This window comes from Tubulanus polymorphus, chromosome 10, assembly GCF_964204645.1.
Source record: "Tubulanus polymorphus chromosome 10, tnTubPoly1.2, whole genome shotgun sequence".
In the NCBI taxonomy this organism is placed as follows: Eukaryota; Metazoa; Nemertea; class Palaeonemertea; order Tubulaniformes; family Tubulanidae; genus Tubulanus; species Tubulanus polymorphus.
The window spans coordinates 9,119,043-9,131,992 of NC_134034.1; the positions used below are offsets into that span (position 1 = coordinate 9,119,043).

A 12,950-nucleotide genomic window follows, 5' to 3' on the forward strand; every position below is an offset into this window, starting at 1 on the left:
TGATAGGCCTACATTAACACAATCCTCAAATTGAATAAGCAATCAAACCGATTTTCATGAAACAACCACAAACAACTAATCAATTTCAAATTCAGCACTGATAATTTTATTTACTTACATAAAACACACCATTGACACAATCCTCAAATTAAATAAGCAATCAGACCTGATACATTCACACACACTCACCACTCACACATCTTTATCTGGTATCTTAATCTGTTCCACATTTATATAATGCACAAATATCGTCCAAAAATGACATGAACAAATTGTCAGTGTCAGCATGTAATCGACGCCACATGAACTCACCAAAGTACGAATCGTACATATGCTTACGGGTGCCAAATTTTGGTAAGCTGGATTTTGCCAGGTGCCACATGCCTTCCACTGTGTTGATATGCGCGCCAGTCTCAGGGTCCTTGAAAGTGACCGAATGATTGACGGAAAAGTGTTCAAAACCTTCCTCGTCTAGCGTTTTATACGACGACCAACAATCTGAGATAATTACAGTCCCTGCCTCAATCCAATCATGGATAACGGAATAAAGCGTGTCACGCCCCCGGTCTGGCACACACACCAGAAAACAGCGAACAGGAGGCTGACCCCTCTCCACTCCTCCAAACACCCATTGCCCCTCCACCCGTTTCCCTTTGTGGTATTTTCTTTTCCCAAATTTCAATTCGTCAATCTCGACAATTATTCCGGGTCCGCCAATTTTGGAAGATCTCTTCGTGATTACCATGTCCACGCACACTTCACGACAGAAACTGAACCAATCCACAATCGTCGGCAAACTTAGGCCACATTCATGGGCCACATTCGTCAGTGATATTTTCCGGCTCCACCAGTACGTCACTTTGAGGATGGTTCTAATACTCAGTTTGCTGCTACTAAACCACGAGTCCGCTCGCACCGATTTTTTGGACTTGCAGCTGGGACATCGCCATATGTAGCCGTCGATTCGAGACTTATCCTTCACTTCGTACATTGCGTTGCCACAAGACACACACTCACGACAAGCACCTAACAATTCTAAACAGAAATACATAACGTCATTCATGTTTCAAGCAAAAACCATAAATTACAGTTCTGGCAAAGTCCAATCATTACCATTGCAATAAAATTCTTTCATTTGAATATATCCAAAAACTATTGAATGGCTACATAAACAAGATATTCTAAAGCAAACAATGATTTAGGGGAATCATATACCACTCTAATTTCGCACGGATTACTTATCTCACAATTACATTCTCAGTGCATCATTTCAATACTTACTATTCTTCTGACACCATCGAAATAACTTCTCAGAATCCATGCATAATTTGAACAAATCTTCAGCTGTCCGCATTTCGATTTCTTCGACTGTGGCCATCTTAACAAATACACACTATTTCAAACCTACTGTCTAGACGACGATGCACATTTCACCCTAAAACAGCAAATCTCTGGACATTGTCACACACAACAAATCAACATAACAATGCAATTGGACTATCCTAAATAACCTAATTCTATTATCAGGGATGACACCATCACACCTTGGACTACCCTACATAACCTTATTCTATTATCAGGGATGACACCATGACACCCTGTCTCCAGAATTATCCTCAACAGCATTAGCTGGTCCAAAATGCCACCAACAAAAGGGATGTCAGCTGCACACCTAATATATCCTTACAATGATGACCACATTTTCCTGCACATTTTCCCCCCCTATTAATAACATTAACCTTCACACACCTTCATATAAAGATGCCCTCAACCTCTGCATGGGCCTCTTACATACCAAGATGTCGAATAGGAGATTCAAACAGGAGAGTATCAACAAGCTCTACAAATCCGCATATAGGGAAAAGTTCTCGTGGGAACATATATTCAATGAAGAGACGTTGCACTGGCTGCAATTACATGAACAGGCATTCAACTGCAATGTTGGCATATCAGTAGCAAACATATTAACTGCCACTGCTGCACTGCTGGGGCCAAATGTAGCAGTAAAAACTACAATGAATGAAACGTCATTGAATACTTACGTCATGTCCGTTTGTGTTTCGGGTGGAGGAAAAACAATTGCGTATAACAACATTACCAAGCCGGCACTGAAAGCATTCAACAATAAATACGGTTTAAACCTTCAGCTTGAAACTTACAGCATAGCAGGTATTCAGCAACACCAAAAACAGACCAACGGCTACGGACTAATAACAGCTGACGAAGGGGGAAGAAGACTGAAAGCAATTACATGCAAACAAACAAAAGGTGAGGGCGAACTGGGCCTCCTCAACAAAATGTGGGGAGGGGAAGGTGACACATCAGTCCTCAGTACAGGCGCTCGGGGTTTTAACAAGACTGGCATTTCGATGAACGTTCCCGTTCAGCTCTGCTCTCGAACGAAATGATGCACTTGGCGGCTGTGGCAGATGGCTTTATGGATAGAATATTGTTCATTGTGTCGAAACCAAAATTCCATGATGCCCACATCAACGAACAGAGCGCTGCCCAGTATGACGTGAACACTGTCCAACATATATGACGCCATGCTGACACACCACCAGGATAAAGTGACTTACACATTTGATGAGAACGCCACCGAACTGTACCGCAACATGACAAGCAACTTCGCCCAATACATGTCCGAGAAATATAACACAGATTCAGATTCAGGTACAGTACACACCTTTAATTATCGAATTCTTACATGAAACTGTAAAATTGGAAAACCATTGCTTTGCTCATCTAAATAAACTTTGGACGTTTCCTTCCATTCCTGTAAATAGACAAACATACCACGCACATATATACTATGTATGCAATCATTTGTTGGCGAACATGTGCCTAATGTATACCAATTCTTTTTACAGATGCACCAGAACAAACGATAACCCAGCAACTGGAAACGCCGATTACCATAACGTCCACAAAAGATTCCCAGCACGTCATCAAACTCGCCACAATAATCCATATTGTAGATCACTATTTCCTTACCACACATAATCCACCCCCAACAGAAATAACTCAGCGAAGCTTTAAAGCTGCGACCAGACTGCTTTTCACAATGAATAAACAAAAGGCACTGTTCATGGATGTAAGTAACGCCGACAGCCTTTTGAATTTAAACATCTACTTTTATGCAATTCGATCAGGGGTCACTTACCCTATACGACCTATCTCCTGATTTTACTGGTTTATTCACTGACATAACAATCTGAAAAAGACAATTAATCCTAAACATTTGCTTTCAGTCAACATTATGATTATATGTTACAGGCAATTCAGACTATAATGCAAGATGCAGCTCTCAACATTCGGGCAACACCTAATTGGAATCAGAGGATTCTGAAAGCCATATGCAATCTTCCCGGACCTATGATAACAACACGAATGGTACAACTACGGATAGCGGGTAGCTTACAGCAACAAATCAAATGTAAGTAATGTACTTAAGGACCACTATTCACTGCATTACGCACAAAAAATTTTTTTCTATTCTTTGCCCCCTTACCATTTTGCTAAATTTGGAACACCATACTCAATTCTATTATCAATTAAATGAAACACACACCCTACATAACCATCACAAACTCCATAGGCAAATATAATAACCATTATGATAATGTCCCCTTCTCTTCAAACATTCCTAAAATGAGAAACAATACAATGTTTACACATAATTAAAGACCTCATGATCTTATATTTTTGAAATGTTTGTATATTGCAGATAAATTACAGGAAATCGGAGAAAGCGGTTTCGGAACATATGCTACAATAAAGGTGGGACGTCAGAATAGAGATATATTTCTAAAGCCACATCCAGACACTATAGAAATCACAAGCAACCATCTTACAACAGCGGGTACAAGCCATGATGTTTATGTGGCAAAATTCTACGACCTAAAAGATATGACAGATACCATGACACCAAAACCACATTCTCTCTATATCTTTGCCAGTTGTTGAGGTGTCGAGCTGTCGAGCTGTCAGTCCTACAAGCCACGTTCTCTCTTTATCATCATGTATAGTAGGCTTTGTGTCGCACCGCCATCTATCCACCAGTCCCTTTTGGATTGCTAAGTATCGCCAGGTACCATCTATGGACAATTTACGGGAGCTACCACCCGCGCTATAGTCCCCTATTCTTAAATCGCACCCTTGTTGATGTTGTTCATTTATCCACTATAGAGTTTCGATAAACAATTGGCTGTTAAGGATCAGTATCAGCGGGCACGACGCCTTACTTTATTAAAATAACAAGGGATGAAACGGCTTCGCTTTTGCCTGTGACCGTATTGATGCGGCGGAAACCACTGCGCATGCATACTAGGAGGCCTCGAGTCAAAAAAAGAAAGACAAATAAGTAAATATTCATTTCAGGAGCTATCCTAGCATTTCCTTTAATAGTGAAGACGAATATTTCAACTTATTAGGCAAAGGAGATTGGGAAAAGTAAATTTTTGGTGGGGAAAAAAATTTGAGAAAGACAAGGCCTGGATTCTGGTGGAAAATACTAAAAAATTTGCCATTCGATAGCCATTATTTTACTTATACTTGGCCGATTTCTTAATAAAGAATGAATTTAATGAGTAACATTGTCGTTTTAGTTGCTAATTTGCCATTTTGAGTAGCAAAAACGAACCAGGAAGTGTTTTAATTGATCATCTGGCAGCCGGTGTGGAGCCGGAAGTGACCTGGATGTAAACAATTTTAAGCACCTCGCCAACTTTAGGTCAAAATCCGCGAAAGACTACTAAATCAATCATAAAAGTAATTACAGAAAATGATTAATAAAGTATTCAATTTTGAAACGTATGGGTGTACTTTTTGTCAATTATTATAATTTTCGAATATTGAAGCTTTGAAATACGTTCATCGCTTGAAAATAGCAAAAACACGGCCGGGCAAAAAAGTACGCATCACTACGTTATAGCCGAGAAATGTTTTTAAAATGTCCCGAGGTCAAATAATCAGCCAATCAGCAGTGGGCTTGCGGATTTGACCTGAAAAATTGCATGTGGTTTTCACGTGATTGAAAAATGCATGTTCAAACATGGCCGCCATTTTGTTTCCTAGAAATCCGGCGATGCGCGCTGAACTACGATTTATTCGTCTGTAACTACGCAAGATACACTCATGAAATTTACACCACAACAAATAACTGGTAAATTGAGCATACTGAGCAAGTTTGGTTTCAATCGGATATAAAATGCGTTTTTTGTGAGTGAATAAAAATTTGAAGCGAGGAAAACGCTAATTATGACACATTTTGATCACGTGACCTGAAATCCCTATTAACATGCTCTCCTGGCATTTGACTCATCATTGCTTTCACAACCGGCTTACGTAGGGCCTACCATCCTTTTTGACACACCAAATCGAGCTGCCATTGAACAAAAGGATTCAGAAGTGCCTGAACTGATGAAATTAAGCAAAACATCCATCCATCATGTGTTAATAATCCAGAATGAAAATAAGTGAACGTAGGGCCTTGTTCATTATACCTTGTTCATATTATACCTTGTTCAGTGGATATCGTTTGATTGGGTTAATATGTAATAGATGAAATCTAAGTGACGGACGCCACGGTCAATGCTTGATTAAATTTTTCATAGCAAGAAATCGTACAGCAATTCGAAAAGAACCACATTCACGTACGAATGTTTTGATGAGCATTTTATGATGAGTTGATGAGAAAATTCAATATTTAGTTTTTGACTGGTAAAAAATGAAAGTTTGACGGGTAGAAAATGAAAGTTTGACGGGTAAATTTGATATTTCATTTTGACAGCATATCCATGCCATAGTATTCTTCCTAGGTCTCCAAATGTTTACAAAAAAAGTATCGTAGTTATCAATAGGACTATTGCCTGTTCAGAGACTTGGAAAATGTAAAAAATATTAGCCTTATTACAAGCAACCAGAGACTAGACATAAAAGGCATGATTTATGGTAGCATTAAGATTAGAATTTGGCTAGTGTTTCAATTTATGTTCAATAGATGGCGCTAGTTATAGCTCGGCTGTCAAAATATGTTAGCTCAGGAGGCAGTTACACCCGATAATAATTCCTAAATTTGCAATCCAAACTTCTAAAGGCAATCGTCAACTTAAATATCGATTAAAAAAACATTTTATTGATGACTTTCATCTGTTTTGTGCATTATCTGCATTTTTCGAATGTTAGTACATAAACTATGAAAAATAATGAAATAATGAACATTTTCATAATTCATACAATTTATTATAAATGATACCTTACAACGATAGATGGCGCTTGCATACAATCAAACCCACTACACTCCTAAAGATCTGGCTCTTTAAAGACAGAGATGTTCGAATAAATTTCAGCTGTATATGTACTAAAAAAAAAACTGCTTAGGAGCTTTAAGCTATAACAACTCGCATGTTTTCACTAGCTGGCGTATATGAAAAAAATCTATTTGTCAAAAACGCGTATTGAAAAACCTCATAAATTTCATTTCTATTGTTGAACTGAGCATACATTCTACCAAGCCATGTGCTCAAACTACAAATTCGATCAAATTTTATTCTGCCAAAAAAATAAAATCCAATTCAATTTTGTTTTATTTAGCAACTTTCAGAAAATCCAATTCAATTCTATTCAGCATTCATATCAATAAGACCAAGAGAAACGATCACAGGGGCTTGACACAAAAGGTGTTTTACCCCAGTATCCTAGGTTTTTATATGATGTCATTTTAGGTACTATATATGAAAAGTGTTTTACCAGGATACTGGGTTCAAAAACCTTTTGTGTTCAGCCCTTGTGGAAAAGACGATTGTACTGTGTAAATTATAGATATTGTCTCTGAGCTTGGTGTGTATTTTTACAAATATAACCCACAGAAAGCATCACTTGCCATTTTGTGTAAAGCTGACAGGCTGACCATTATGCCCCTTGGGGCTCTTGTTTTAATTTTTCGTAATCAATACCTCCAGTAAGATTTAGATGGAGTTTGTTATAATTTTACTAATTATCCCTTCACCATGCTCTATTGCATCTGAATTTGTGACCTCGTGCCAGATTGCGCGAAACCGTATTATGATATGCGTGACATAATGAGTACCGATAGATCGGGTGTCATCATAAAAGGTGAAGCCGTGTTGATTCCGGTTGCACTCCGTTCCAATATGAAGCGTCGCCTTCATTCCGCACATCTCGGATACCAAAGTATGTTGCGTCGTGCACGAAATACGGTATAGCGCATGACATAAAGCAGCTCAACGACAGTTTGTGAGTTGTGCCAAGAGATGCGTCCGCGTAATCGTAAAGAATTTCTGAAACAACATGCGGATGGTCAACCATGGGACAAAGTAGGCGTAGACCTATTTGAGGTGAAAGGGAGAAACTTTTTAGTCTCGATCGACTATCACTCAAATTTCATTGAGGTAGATCGCATGTAGTCAACGACAAATTCAGCGGTCATTGAGAAATTAAAGAAGCATTTCGCCAGATTCGGTATTCCGAAATGCATTGTGTCCAATCCGGGTCCGCAATTTATTGCGTCGGAATTTGCAAAATTTGCGCGACAGTGGGGATTCATTCACGTTATGTCCTCACCCGGTCATCACTCAGCCAACGGAAAAGCCGAGGCTGCTGTGAAAGTGATGAAACACATGATGCTGAAAGCGCTCAGGGATGGTACTGACCAATCTCTCGCTCTCTTGGAGCAGCATAACACTCCAAGGCAGGACACCGAGCTTAGTCCTGCGCAGATGTTATCCGGTCGTGGTACTGGTTCGTTGCTTCCATCTTTGTGGCGAAACGCCGATGGAACCTGGGATTTGCGCGCTGCAGAGAAGCGAGTTAAGCGTAAAGCAACCTTAAAACGTCACCATGAGAAAAGCGCTTGCAATATCCGCCCTCTCGGAGTGGGTCAAATAGTGTGTTTCGAGCATAGAAGGGAAAAAGATGGGTTTTAATTGAAATCTCTGATTTGAATGGTGACCGTACCTACACTGTGCGTGGTGTAAACGGTGGCGTGTATCGCAGAAACCGTGTGCATATCCCTCCAACCTGTGTCAAACCCTGTCTGCTAGTCGGTGATCCTAGCGAAACCGTATTATTCGAACATTCGATAGTTCCGAAACACAATTGAAAGCAGGTGACACTAGCCGTGGTGCTCACTCCTCCGTATCTGAGAAATTGTGTTATGATAAGAAGACAATCATAAGTTTGATTAATTTGATTTAGAATTAGAGATTTGTATTTTGATAGTTTTCATGGGTCATAGTATCTTAGGAAAAGGGGATGTTGATGAAGTTAGTTCATATTCATATTCCTAGTTTGCTGTAACCCAATCCGTGTATTACTGAAAACGGGATTCTGTATACGTGTACTGTATGCTACGTGGTAGTGATAGCCGAGCAGAAATAAACATCATATATTCTGTTAAATATATCGTAAAAATAAATATATTGTATTAATATGAACGGACCTAACGTTCGAATAATTCCGCTAGGATCACTGACTAGCAGACGGGGTTTGACACAGGTTGGGCGGACATGCACACGGTTTCAGCGATACACGCCACCGTTTACACCACGCACAGTGTAGGTACGGTCACCATTCGAATCAGTGATTTCACCTAAAACCCATCTTAGGAAATTTATGCAGATTAGGATACAATGGGACAGCACAATACAAAGTCATTTTCGGCTTTTATTCAGTGTCATTTTCACAGAATGTCTATGGTTTCCCTTACAAGGAAATAAAAACAATGCCCTCTAGTACAGTGCTTCAAAATTTTGCTGTGGCATATTGTTCTGCTAACCTGTCCAAGGCTGTAAATAAGCGGCCGGTCACGGACATTGGCCGGCTCAAAACGCTACGATGTCCGTTGCAAAATCGCTCATGCCTGTCACGCTGACCGGCACGAAAATTTTCATGGTTCTAATAGTTTTAGCTTTTTTGAACCCATATGAAAATAAATAGCGCCGTTTCCTATCACCGATCAATTAATTCCGATGTTTATTGCGATAAATCGCGCCAGTTGTCTTCTGATCAATTCCGTTGCTTATTGCGGTGAAATCGCGCTACCGTATTTTCTGGCCAATAAGCTGACTTGGCCAATAAGCCGAGGGCATTTTTTTAGCCTAAAATACATGGATTTCATTAAGCTTCGCCCAATAAGCTGAAGCCATTCATCAGAGATTTTAATTCACTGATTTGTCAATTAGTTCAACTTAATTGACGATCTAAGAGGCTGACAATAGCGCCCGCCGATGTGTGAGAATGCTGTGTATACTATCATCGCCGAATGACTGTGCTCTCACTCAGCTGATTACTATACACACAGCCATACACGCAGTACGCGGCTCACTGCTGATTTGCATATATACTAATGTATGAACTGACACGTGGTAGTACGATGAACTCGCTCGTTATATAAATGTATACCATTGCCGCTGTGCAGTGATGAAACAATCAAAGTAAAAATAAAATAGTTCAAAATAGATTATAATTGGTAGTAAATAATGACCTCAAATAAATATCGACCACTTTTCTTGATTTTGACGGCACCAAAATCATTGTCAGGCACCATACAGTTGGTGCCTGACATGTAAATGGCAGGAACCAACTCATTAATGTCAGGCAGCATTATAGTTGGTGCCTGACATGTGACAGGCACTGGCAAAAAAATTATTTACAGGCTTGCTGTCTTTAAATTAGAGAATATTTTCGATAGCCTCTTTCAATTCGTGAAGAGTTGCTTCTGTTTGCTTGATTTTGGCATCATTTGGTGCTACTAGTCCGTCACTATTCCGGCTTCAAAATCACTGCATGCACTCTTCCTGGGTCTCAGTACACATTCACGAATTGTGTTCGATTTACTAGATGTTGCACTTCTTAATTTCATCTGTTCAATCGATACTGCCTCGTGTTTTTTTTACACACTGGACATCCTGGTCACTGCACCAATGTAGAAATTCTCGAGATGGGACCAGGACAAAGCTTCAGTAAAGCCGGTAGAAGAAAGACAACTTAACTTATTGGCTGCATTCATATAACTGATTTTATTGCCACTATAGTGATCATATAACTTCTGTTGTCAAGAACACATCGGGTTTGCGTTTCAGTACAGCGTGAGAATGTTTATATCTCACAGTTTTCTCACAGAATCGGTTTACCGACAAGCCTCGTGCCTTGCATTCTTGGAGACATTGCAGAGAACTTGCTTACATCAGAATTCGTGAGACCAGGCATTTTTGTCTGGGGTAGGCAAGTTGCTAAGTAGAGTCAATTCATTGAGAATAGGAGAAACATTTCTATTCTGAGGTAAGCAAATTCATGACATTTGATTTCGAGTTTCGAATCTTTGGCTGTGATGTCTGATGGAAGGTTAAGACACTCAATATTGGACTCAATATATGCAGCAAAGGGTGACTAAACCATCCCCATGCATTACAGTCTTGCCTAGGATGACTCTCCACTGACAACATGTACGAGTAGATAAGTGGTGATAGTCGACCGGGAATCAGTAACTTTGGTCGAAAGGGAGGAAAAATCAACCTGTATGACCTGAGGGCCCATGCGTGCGCTGTGTTTGAACTTCTTTAGGACTATTTGGAGACCAAAGGCGTGGTGAAAGTCACGTCTTCGAGTTGTACCACACTCGACGTTAAAGAGCACATGCCATCATCCTGACATCCCATAGTTTCTCTATCATATGTTAGGTATATGTTTGATATTCATGAAAATATGAATTTTATGTGTGAAAAATAAGTGTATCATAAAAGAAAATGCTTTTAGATCTTGTCTTCAAGCCACCGATTTTCTGCTAAAAATAGCTGTGTTAGTTCCCAATTTCAAACGGAAGATGGCGTGGATTATGACGTGATTGGTGCTAAACAACTGAGAGTGCCATTCTCCTACTATTGTCATTGTAAATGTTCTTAACAAAGGACCTCAAATGCCCGACAACGGGTTCAGTGATTTGGAGTTAATTCAGGAGGATAATAATATCCAACCTTAAATAATAAGATAAAATCCCACAATTTACAAATTCTGGTTTTTAAATTCTTTTAATCTGTAAATTGTGGGATTTTATCTTATTATCCGTTCACCACGGTTGAGTGTGGTTATCGTTCAACCATACATGTTTGAACCAGTGAAAAGACCTAATTCTGACAACAAAGCTGGCATTGAATCAAGTTCATCTGACAATAGTAGTAGAAGTAGTGACGAAGGTTTTTTAGAGTTCAGTTCATTTCTTTCGGCATGGACGTTTCGGTGTAGGTGATTCAACTGTTGTTGCATTCCGTTTTCTTCCCTCACAAGGTGATTTCACTGGCAGTTGGAATCTGCTTATGTGTGTCAGGATTACTTCTTCCTTAGTGATATCGGACCGGTTGTATTGATGTGCTAAATTTTCCAAGTTCGGGGTAATCCTCTTCCATGTCTCAGATGCCTCTGAAATTGTGCATTGTTTTCGCACATGCCAAACTTTACTGTAGCACTGAGAGACATAGTCTTAAGTGAGAAATAATGAAATATAACTTTTGTTATACCATATTATATGTATCTAAAAGCTTCCCTATGATTCTCGAACTTACTAAATGTCATAGGAACTTAAACTTGTTTAGCCACTGCTGCGTCATCTTTATGTTTAAAGAAATACAGCTGAAACTGTTCACTTCCATTTATGGTGACTGCCTGTTCACGATTGCTTTTTTCATTGAAGTGTAATGCTGATAGTTGAAGTCTACAAATGAAAAGGAACAATGAAAACAGTTAGATAAAGTTAGTTGAAAAATTAATGAAAAACCAGCTATTCAAACATAGACAAAAAAGAGTATCATCAGTGATTAAAATAACTAGAATTCAGAAGCATTTGAGATGCATTTATTTTATCTAAATTACCTTGCATTCATGGAATCAAAGAAATAATGCTGATCCTTTGGTGCAAAGCGTACGACCAGGCAATGATACGACTCAATACTTGAAGTTTGCGCAGCTGGTGATATCTTCCCGATATCTGCAAGAAGACCTTTCGCCAGGACTATATTCTTCAAAACTTAATGGGCAGCAGAACCTAAAAATCAAATATGTCATGTATGAGGGGAGATTTGAAAAAAGAAAATCATTCAAAATGGAAATATCACTGTCTCGACCTGTATTTTGATCTTACCTTTCTTCATCCAGTTTCTTGTCTCTAAATCTCCATGCGCGCAAGTTTCGAACTTGTCACTGTCATGTTCGTGTACGTCAACAACGTGATTAATTATTGACTTCCATTTGTCAACTACCAACTCAGCATCGCCTCCACTGCTTCCAGCAACCCAATACATGTGGTTGCTCAAGGCTTTCGACCAATCCTTCAGGATAGCAAACTTTTTGGTTTTAGCCTTTTTTTTTCAACTTTTTTGAAAACTGAAAAAGGTATGAAATTTTGATAAACAGTATTCAACATATGTCAGTTCGAATCTAATTTATAACAGCTGATTTCGATGATTAGCAATTCTCATCACCAGTGATTTATGTGAATGTCAGAATTTATTATTGATGACATCAGAAGATTACCTTTTGCTAAGTGCCAGCCATCAAACGAATGTTGTATAGTAGGGTGGTTTTGCTTATACTTCTTTATCTGCTGGTGCCCATCTGTTGTTATTTGATCAATTTCAAGTTTGCAGAAAGTCTAAGGATCATTTGAAACCTTCCAACTCCATCACGTTCGAACTAGTAACTTCGTTGCTCTGAAAAAAATGTATTGATTTTCTTTAAAACATCACAAATGAAAGTGCCGATTCAATACATCTAGTCACATAGAATGTTACCAGTGCCACCTTACATTAGATGCAAAATCTAAAAACTGACTCATGAGAATAATGATCTATGCACTACCTGTACTAGCTGGAAGTCAAGAATCTTTGAGTCAACCATGTCCATTAAAGAATATGAGCCATATTTGGTTGTGTGTCCAC

At 39.1% G+C, this 12,950-nt stretch overlaps 3 protein-coding genes and 1 pseudogene across 3 annotated transcripts; 2 read left to right on the forward strand and 2 right to left on the reverse strand.

The window, feature by feature from the left end:
- Positions 1-214: 214 nt before the first annotated feature.
- On the reverse strand, positions 215-1,378 carry LOC141911570 (uncharacterized). Its single transcript, XM_074802557.1, has 2 exons — positions 1,282-1,378; positions 215-1,035 (listed from the first exon to the last, which is right to left on the reverse strand). The coding sequence occupies exons 1-2, from the start codon at positions 1,376-1,378 to the stop codon at positions 215-217; spliced, it is 918 nt and encodes a 305-aa protein (XP_074658658.1).
- A 1,121-nt stretch (positions 1,379-2,499) lies between these two features.
- LOC141911571 (uncharacterized) lies at positions 2,500-3,263 on the forward strand. The gene is made up of 3 exons (XM_074802558.1): positions 2,500-2,673; positions 2,871-3,094; positions 3,252-3,263. Exons 1-3 carry the CDS (start codon positions 2,547-2,549, stop codon positions 3,261-3,263), a joined length of 363 nt encoding a protein of 120 aa, XP_074658659.1. The 5' UTR covers positions 2,500-2,546.
- Positions 3,264-7,274: 4,011 nt separating this feature from the next.
- Positions 7,275-7,946, forward strand: LOC141911572 (uncharacterized). The gene is made up of 2 exons (XM_074802559.1): positions 7,275-7,337; positions 7,428-7,946. Exons 1-2 carry the CDS (start codon positions 7,275-7,277, stop codon positions 7,944-7,946), a joined length of 582 nt encoding a protein of 193 aa, XP_074658660.1.
- A 3,649-nt stretch (positions 7,947-11,595) lies between these two features.
- Positions 11,596-12,950, reverse strand: part of LOC141911573 (uncharacterized) — an 80,389-nt pseudogene continuing 79,034 nt past the window's right edge.